Source organism: Drosophila hydei, unplaced genomic scaffold (genome assembly GCF_003285905.1).
Source record: "Drosophila hydei strain 15085-1641.00,03,60 unplaced genomic scaffold, DhydRS2 tig00000001-arrow-pilon, whole genome shotgun sequence".
In the NCBI taxonomy this organism is placed as follows: Eukaryota; Metazoa; Arthropoda; class Insecta; order Diptera; family Drosophilidae; genus Drosophila; species Drosophila hydei.
In genome coordinates, this window is record NW_022045643.1 from 7719556 (window position 1) to 7728992 (window position 9437).

Sequence of the window (9437 nt, forward strand, 5' to 3'; positions counted from 1 at the left end):
TAATTAAAAATATTCGTTTATTTTTGCTGTTGTTGTCTGAAGTGCAGCGAAAAATAATTCTTTGTGAAGTGCGCTCTGTAGATACAAAAATAAAGCAGAAACTTAAGTAGGGTGCAGCAAACGGTAATGCGTTAAGGGTCGAAAGGTCATGTGGCCAAGCTTGTGCGACTTTAAACAGGATATTCGAAAAGGACTTATATTTTTAAATAAAGAAAATGTGTAATTTAATCTACAAATTACTATAAACTATTGTAACTTTACATCTTATGTACATAGTTTAACTGCTGAGGTGGAGTGAAACTCCTTTTTCCCGCCAAAAAACTATAATTTTATGGCTCATAAACTAGAGAATTAAAAACAATTGAAAGCTGATATTGATTGCCTTGAGAAGTATCTTGCACAATCCACAAAAGGCAACAGGAAATCTTAAAAAAATCTGCCTGAACAATCGGATGACCATAATGAGACGAGTTTAGGTAGCTCACGCCTTGTAGTTAGGTAAAACTAACTGTTATTGTTACTACGTGTGTGTGTGTGTGTGAAGTGCAACCCAATACATCGCAAATAGCATTTGTATGGCCATAGCATAAAAATTCGCATTAAAATCACAAAACAGTTGCAATTGTCGTATCTCTGCTTACCTTTTAATCTTCTATAACGTTTCCATTAATACGCAGCGGTAGTCACCCTGCTTTTGGCCAGGCCTCACTGCCATTGCCAATGCCAATGCCAATGCCAATGATGAGAAATTAATGTGCGTACACAATTTCACATTGCACAGAGATACCCAAGTCTCAGGGCTCAGGGCAAGGGCCCAGCCAAGCCTACTCCGTCCACTCTCACACAGCATGAGGCATGAGGCATGGGCAAGAGCGTCACGGTCTCTTCGCCGTCTTTTCGCTCAGCGGGATAGAGTGCTAACCATTGTTGGGAAATTTCATGGCGCTCCGCACGGGGTCCGCAGCATTGCTCGTACTGTGATCATTGTAAGGTGTAACAAAAAACCCAATAGATAGAATTTTTGTCAAATGGAAATTGTCGTTTGAGCGCACAGTTTATGAGCTGTTGCGGCTGCAGCATGTTGTCAAGCCCATCTACAGAGCCGTTGCGGCTTAGCGCTTCACGCCCCTGAATTTACCTGTAACTAGCGGGAAGACGAGTCGCAAGCGGAGTTTTAATTTGGAAATTTTAAATAAGTTAGCTAATATGGAAGTTAAGAAAATAGAAACTTGAATCATAAAAAAAAATGTTTAATCAAAATTTATTTGATCAATAAATTTAATTGAATAAATAAGAAAAAAATCGTTTGGGAAATAAAATTAAATGATAAACAACTTAGCTTGATGTAAATATGAAAAATGTATTCAAATTGTCCCAAACATTATCTATATATATAAACTAACATCTTCAAATTTTAAGCTAAGCCCATCTCTAAACCTCAATTCAACTGCTTTCTAAGTAAGCTCAAGATTATAAATATGGATCTGTACATCTGTAGCCAGAGCTCTCACTTACATTCCCCACTTAGTGTCCATCACTTAACACTCAACTCAAAGCTCTAGCTTAGAAATGAAAATGGAAAATACTTTCAGCAGCCGTGTCAAGACGCCCCCAAAAACCCCAAAATATGTAGCTAAATCAAAAACTATACGAAACGTGGCCCAAATCGCGGCACGTTCAACTTAATTGCCCCGAAAAGCTTTTGTGTAACTTCTGACCGGCCAATAGATAACAACAGCTGATAAATAGCGCGTCGAATCGAAAGAGCGCCGTAGGAGAATGAAGGCGCGTTAACCTGCCCGGTAAACGCAATTGTGAAATGCTTTAATTTCTGAAGTACCTTTAATGAGCATTTTCAACATGGTCATCATACAATCAGCAGCAGCAGCAGCAACAGCAGCCGCCGCTACAACAGCCGCCGCGCCGTGTTTCATGCAGAGCGTATTACAATGGCTCCAATATTTGGACCATGGCTCGTCATAATTACTGCCCAAAGCATAGTTTTTATTTAGGCCCCATATTCTGGACGGGTCGATTCTGAACCAGTCAAAAAGCCAGAGCCAGAGCCAAAGCCAAAGCCAAAGCCTCAAACAATCTGTAGATGGATCGGCTACATATCTGAGCATCAGCCGTTGTTGTTGTTGCCTGCGCATTGGGGAATTAATGATTACGTCCGTACGGACTGTTATTTGGAGTGTTGTGGCCGGTTTTGCGGCTTGATCCAGTAACCCTTTAATGCAAACACAGGGCCAAATGAACAGTAACTGAAACTTGCTCAGTAGCTCTTTCACTCGACTGGGTTTTTGGAGCCGAGTCGCTTGGTCTCTCACATGAAAGGAAATTGTAATGATCGAAATCAAAATGTTTTCGTTACTTTAGCTCCTAATGAAGCTTGAATAGTGCGAATGACTCTACACAGTTGCTCGCTAACCCGCTGGCTGCTGGCTGCTGCCTGCTGCCTGCTAACTGTTGGCTATTGGCCATTGGCCGTTGGCCCCTCGGGGGCAACACAATCGCACCACGCGCCTTTTAATCGAAATTTGATGATGAATTCCCAACTCAACTTAACTCAACTCAGCTCGATTCAATTCAAAACTCAAGACTTGAGTCCATTCGACTCTGAACTTGGGCCCGAGTGCTTCAAATGCTACTTTAAGCACCGCAGCTCAAGCACTTTTATTGTTGGCCATTTGGGGCTTTTGGCCTGCCGCTATTTACCTTTGTTATTTATTTATTGTTATTATAGTACATGCCTCTACTTGTGTTCTGGTTTCTCTATCTCCGCTTTTTAATTGTATAAATAGGCTTGGGTTTCTGCTTATTTGTATCGAGCATTAACCGCCACATGATTTGCTTGAAATTGTCAGAAGATTATCAAAGAAATAAAATAGATTTTCTAGCTTGGCTTTTCTTTTGTTCACATTTAACACAGTTGCATTTGCCACGACTTTGACTTCATGTAAGCCAAATGGACGAGTTTCTAACGAATAGAAAATTGTATATAAATGAATGTCTGAGGGAATTAGGTAGAGTTTACTCGTTCTTTTTTGAGTTACACAAGTTTTAATCATAATAAAACTATAAAATAAATTTTAAGTATTAATAAAGTGAACTTTGTGGGATGGAAACGTATATGACATTATTGTTTAAATATAGTTTCTGAATCTAAAACATAAATTTGCACTGTTTTTATAATGGTTTAGAAGAGAAAGAAACCGATAAAACTTATAAAATTCTAATAAATATAAATAACATAAAAATATTTTATAAATATAAATATAAATATATATACATATAGAAATTTAATTAAAAAACTGATTATTTATAAAAAAATAATAAATAAATATTTATTTTGTTGATAACAACTTAAATCAAAAATGTTTTTACTTAATGAAAAATGTCAAACTTTTCTCTGCAGTTATAAAACTTTAATAGTTTTTTAGCCAGTTTATGTTACCAACTAAAACTGGTTTAAGCCCAGAATAATTAATGTTAATTATATATAAATTAATATAAAATAAATATATATAAATGAGCATAAAGCAAAGGCAAGCCTTTGGCACACGCATAAAATTTGGTCTTGACAATTTCAACTTTTACATTACCTTTTTCAATTTTTCATTTGTTGGCAAGACTCAATTTTCCTCTCAGCCGCTGCATAAATATTTTGCGTCACATTTTCTCGCTTTGCAACTGTGAAGAGAGAGGCAGAAAAATTGTACGCACTTTGCAGCTTTTAACTTTCAATTTAATTAAAATTGAGTGAAGTAAAGTAAAATTAATGCACTATTATGCAAAAGTAACAAGCTACAAAACTTTGACAGCGCGCCATGTGCCGTCTAGAGTATCTAACCAGATGCCAATGTATCTAACAGTGAGAGAGAAGGAGAGATGGAGATGGAGAGGAGAGCAGTGCCAGCGTATGCCTATAAGTGTGTGCATAATAGGCACATACACTTACACATGCATACATTACACATACATATATACACCTAGAAAGTCGCACCCCTTTCAGCTGCCACCTGCTGCCTCAGCAGAAGTTGCAAGCTCATCGCTGAAGAAAATAAATGAAATGAATTGTGAGCTCTTGTTTTTCAATTTTCCAAGTAGTTTTTTCGTTTTTGCATATATTTTTTCACGATATTTGCTTAAATTTGCATAAATTTTTTCACTAACTAATAAATACATAGTCATGGCTTATAAATACGCTTTTCTTGATGTTTTAACAATCAATTTTTTTGTTTCGTTTTAAATAATTTAAATATAACTTACAAGTGACTCTCAGTGCTTTGTTGATTTTTTCGATTTTTTTGTTTTTCCTCTTGTTTAGGTTAATTTACAATTTATGATTTACGAACTAGCTGCTTACGGGCTAAATAAATACAATTCGCTTTCGTTTTGTTGTTATGGAAAAATAGTAGTAGAAAGACAGTAAGTAGTCAAAGTGCATAGAGATCGCATTGAGTTTTTGGTGCTTATGTACAGAACAATAGAATTTGATCAAGTTTTTAATTATGTTTTCTAACTTATGTCTCAAGCAGCGCTTACACGTGCAATGCTTTATAGCTGAGAAAACCTTGTCGATTACAGATATACAGTTATCAGTTATATATATTCTAATATATTGTGTAAGATAATATAATATTTCGATTGATCGTGATCTGACACGTGTAAACGCCGCTCGTTAGTATCTTATGTGCTCTACTACTACAATTTCTTCAGATTACGCATAAGTGCTTGTTGGGGGGAGTCATTGGGAGAGGGCGGGGCGGGTGCGGGTTTAGGCTTTAAGTATTGGCATCACAGTTGACAACGACACGACGGACTAAGCGTAAATGCTTAGCTGCCTGCGACGATAGTGCTCCGAGGATCAGTGCGTGAACTGGCGCATGGTGCTCGTATTGTTGTTGTGTGTGGACTTGTGCTGGAAGGAGCGACGTCCGGTGGTGGCGCACAGGCCATTCCTCAGCGGCAACGCTGGCGGCAGTGGTGGTGGCGTGGGTGTCTTGCTGCGTCCCATTTGCTCGAGGGGCAGCGAGTAGTGTGCATTGCTGTAGATATAATTGGGATCCATCATTTCGCCGGTGGCATCCGCATCGAAGTCACGCGGCTCTCGTTCGCGCTGCTTGAAGTGCTCGTGGGTGACACGCAGCTGTTGTGGTGCATGCACCATGGGCACATCCGCATACGAGTAGCAAGAGTCGGCAACGGTTGCTGTGGCAGCCAGAAACTGCGGCTTCGTATAGTGATTGAGCTTGGACTGCTGTGGATGTTGTTGCTGCTGCTGTTGCGCCAGTTGCTGCTGCTGCTGCTGCTGTTGGTCGCGTCCCATGGTTGCCGCCTTCATGTGCAACACAAAGCTGGCGCTGTCATCGATGCTGCCCGCCAAGCTCTTGTTATTATTCAGCTTCTTCTCGTGCATCAGCGTCGCCGACATGGGCACTTGCAGCTGCTGGAACTTGTGCTGGCCATCGACGGCATTCAAGTCGTTGATCGGCATCGGGCACATGCCATAATGATGATGACCTCCAGCCGTTGCCTGATGTGGTGCCGTATAGGTGTTGGGAAAGGTGGAGTGGATGCCCAGTGAGCAGGGATGGTGCTGCAGACGCGACATATAGTCCTCATCGCAGAAGGTCTTCTGATATTCACGCTCCTTGCGGCCTAGTGCCGAGTTGCCCCAGACACCGCCCTTGAGGTATTCGCGAATCTTGTGACGGCAGCGATACAGAACCAGCGCCAAGGCAGTGATCGTGGCTGCAGAGCCCACCAGCAGGGCGCCAATCAGCGCCTGTTTGCGTGGATCGGAGTGTGTGCAGCCCATGAGCGTGGGATTCAGATGCTTCAGTGCCTCGCCACGCAGACGTTCTGGGAACTCGCAGAGCAGCTCAGCCAGTTGATCCTCTTGGCTGGCATTTTTAGCTACCAACAAATTGCGCAACCACATGACGCGACAGTCGCAGGACAGCGGATTCTCAGACAGATCCAAAGTAGTCAAATCCTTCCATGGGAACAGACCCTCAGCCAGAGAGGTCAAGGCATTGGCTTTCAGCACAACATGACGCAGATGAGGCAATCCACTGAGTGCGCCCTCTTGCACCTCCACGAGCATTTTGTTGGATGACAAATTCAAGTACTCCAGATTTCCATTGGCCGCAAAGGCGCCTGTCATCACGCGCTTCAGCTTCAGAGCTCCGTTGATATCCAAACGCTTCAGCTGCTTCAGGCCCACGAAGGCGCCCTCGCTGATCAGCTCGAAGTCATTCTGACCCAGCGATAGCTGTTCCAGGCGCACCAAGTGACTGAGGCCCACAGAGGGAATACGTGGCAGCCGATTGTCGGAGAGATCCAAGACGCGCAGCTCCTCCAGACCCAAGAAGCTGTCATGCGAGATGTTCTGCAGGCTGGCGCCCTTCAGCTCCAGGCGAGTCAAGCCCTTCAGATCCTTGAATGCGCCCGATTGGATGGTTAGCAGGGAGTTCATGCCGAGGAAAAGTTCAGCCAGGCTTGGCATGGCCTGGAATAGGACGGGATCTGGCACTGTGGTCAGCGCATTGTCATCCAAATACAAAATGCGCAGCTGTTTCAGTCCATCGAAGGCCTTTGGATCGATGAAGCCAATGCGATTCTCGCCCAGATTCAGCTCCTCGATTTTGAGCAGTGGAGAGAATGTGCCCTGATGCAGCTCCGAGATCAGATTGCCACGCAGATTGAGCACAGTAACGGCGGATAGGCCAATGAAGGTCTTATTGCTGATCTGGCCAATCTTGTTGTGGTTCAGATGCACCTCCTGCAGCTTCTTCTGGTAGGCAAATGTGCGCTGTGGTATGGTCATCAGATGGTTCTGCGACAGATCCAAGAACGTCAGCTCCGCATAGAACTGTATGGACGAGTCGATGGTCTTGATCTTGTTGCTCTTGATCACCAAACGCTGAATGGAGGGATTCAGTGCTATGGGCAGCACGTCCAGCTGGCCTTCACCACACTGAACCACCAAAGTATTGTCGTCGCACTGGCAGCCGGGAGGGCAATTTGCCAACGCCACCGTTTGGCTCACACAGATGCTGACCAAGATGCAGCTGCAGATGCAGATCAACTTTTGTAGCTGTTGCATTTTGTCTGGTTGCTTTTGTTATTTTCTTGCTGTTGTTGTTGTTGTGGTTAGCGCCTTCCGGCGTCGATTTGCGATTTGCAGTTAATTTCGCCTTCGATGCAAATGTTTTCTGTCTGTGTGTGTGTGACTTTTTGCTGTGCTAGTTTGCTTTAGTTGTCCATAATGCTATGAGAGAGAAATGAAATTGCAATGCAAAAGAAAAGTTGGTTAGCTGTGTTTTCTTGCAACGAAGCTATTTTAAGAGTTATTCATAGATATCACATGGCTCGAGAAACATAAATTATGTTGTCTTTTATATATAGATTTTTTTTTAAATTTAGCTCAATTCAAATTTTTTTAAATAGAAAATTTATTGCTTTACATTTTTAGTTCAACTCTATTTTGGAAATCTTAATTTAAAATTAAAAAAAAACATCATTTAAATCTTAAAACTTTTCTTTACATTTATTATTTTATTTATTTATTTTATTTTTCTTTTTATTATATATAAACTAAATATTATATATAATAAATATTTGACTTTATTTTTTTGGTATCATAAGTGTATTAGCATCCATTTATTTTTTAAAATATAAATAGATATTTTGGTATAACTTTTAATATTTAAAATTTTTTAAAATTTAACAATTTTTTATTTTTATATATTTTTTATTATTCATATATATTTTTCAACATTTTAAAATATATATATATACTTTATTCTGATTATTTTATTTAATATTTTCAATATTTCTTATTTAATTTTTAAACATTTTATATTTCTCTAGCACTTTACTTATATTTTTCTGCATCTTTTAGATCACAAAACTTACCTTTTATAATTTGTATGGCGCACAGTAACAATTTTGTTGAAGTCTGCAGATGTTTTGTTTTTGTTTAAGTTTTTGTAAATTATATGAAAACAAAATAAAATTTGTTTGTTGTTTTCTTTTTGGGATTGTGTTAGCCAATTTGTTGAGAGTTTCACTTGAACTGAACTTAAAATTTCACATGCAGCTAATAAATTAAATTTTATTTAGCCAATTCATAACTTTTATATGTTTCGTATTTTATTTTTCAAAATAAAAATGATGTTTCGTTTGGTTTTGTTTTGTGTGTGTGTTTTGTATTTTAGTTGTGTTTCTTTTGTTTGAAAATCGTGCGCGATAATCCAGTGGCTCGCTTTGCTGCACGCTTCAAGTTGTTGTCACACGGTTTACGTTCTTTTAGGTCTTGGCAAACTGTTGGCCAAAATGTGAGACACAGTCGGTGCTGGGCTAGTGTACAACCGAACACGACGAGGCAACGAACTACACTGATTTAGCTGAGCAGGCAGCGCATTGACGATACCTCGGTCCGAGTGTTTTTAGCTACGGCAGCAGCTGCAGGCGAGGCGTAAATAATCCACGACGCGGCCTTGCAACGAAACCAACCCGAGCGTCAGACAAAGAGACAGAACGAGCGCGAGAGCGAGAGCGGGAGCATACACCACACAGTGGTGCAAATGAGCGCTCAGATAAAGCAGCTGCCGAGAGAGCCAAACAGGTTTTCAGGCCAAACTCACTCAAAGCGATTCACTCACAATTTATCTGAGGCAACAATGGGAGACCGGGCATGGACTCGACGCTCTGGGCTCTGTTGCAACTGCAGCACGACGAACAGTTGAGGCCAGGCAGCCCATCAACATAAACACACGAAATGCTTCGAGTTTTGTGGCCAAAACCATAAAAAGCACTAAGTAGTCGAAATATTTGACGTACTTTAGACTTTTTCCTTAGACAGATGATATGTTGAGGCCATGTCGGGCACTTGGCATAATTGAGCCGGCAAAACACGTAGGCGATTTCATTAGATTTCATTAGAAAATCAACTTAGGCAGCGTTAAATGTCAAGTGGACATCAATTGATGCGGTTTACTTAAATCTAACACTTAGAGCAAAAAACGTCACTCTTGAAACTGATATGCCCGGCTAGGTAGTCGTAGCTGTTGTAGTAGTAGCTCACATATCTCATGGATGCGTATCTCATGGATGCATATCCCATAAAGGACACTCATTACACTCATGCTGTAATCGAAAACAACTTGAAAGTTGCTAAACCTTTTCTGTACAGCACAACACAAACGCAACTCAACACATGCCCCAAAAACCACGCAGCGAATTGTTATTTATAGTGTCATTTGATACTTGGGACATGCTTGTCTATTGCTCTCTGCTCAGCATTTCGATGCATTTTTGAGTTATAACCCAGAGCAATGCACAGATACAGACGTGAGCAACAAAATATGCAGACTGTTCAACTATTTACAAACACACACACGAGCACACACACAACAACTGTGACA

The 9437-nt window shown here is 40.7% G+C and overlaps 1 protein-coding gene across 1 annotated transcript; it reads right to left on the bottom strand.

Moving 5' to 3' along the window:
• Positions 1-4568: 4568 nt before the first annotated feature.
• Positions 4569-8152, bottom strand: LOC111604515 (protein slit). Its single transcript, XM_023322612.2, has 2 exons — positions 7927-8152; positions 4569-7279 (listed from the first exon to the last, which is right to left on the bottom strand). Exon 2 carries the CDS (start codon positions 7112-7114, stop codon positions 4871-4873), a length of 2244 nt encoding a protein of 747 aa, XP_023178380.2. The 5' UTR covers positions 7115-7279; positions 7927-8152; the 3' UTR covers positions 4569-4870.
• Between the last annotated feature and the right edge of the window lie 1285 nt (positions 8153-9437).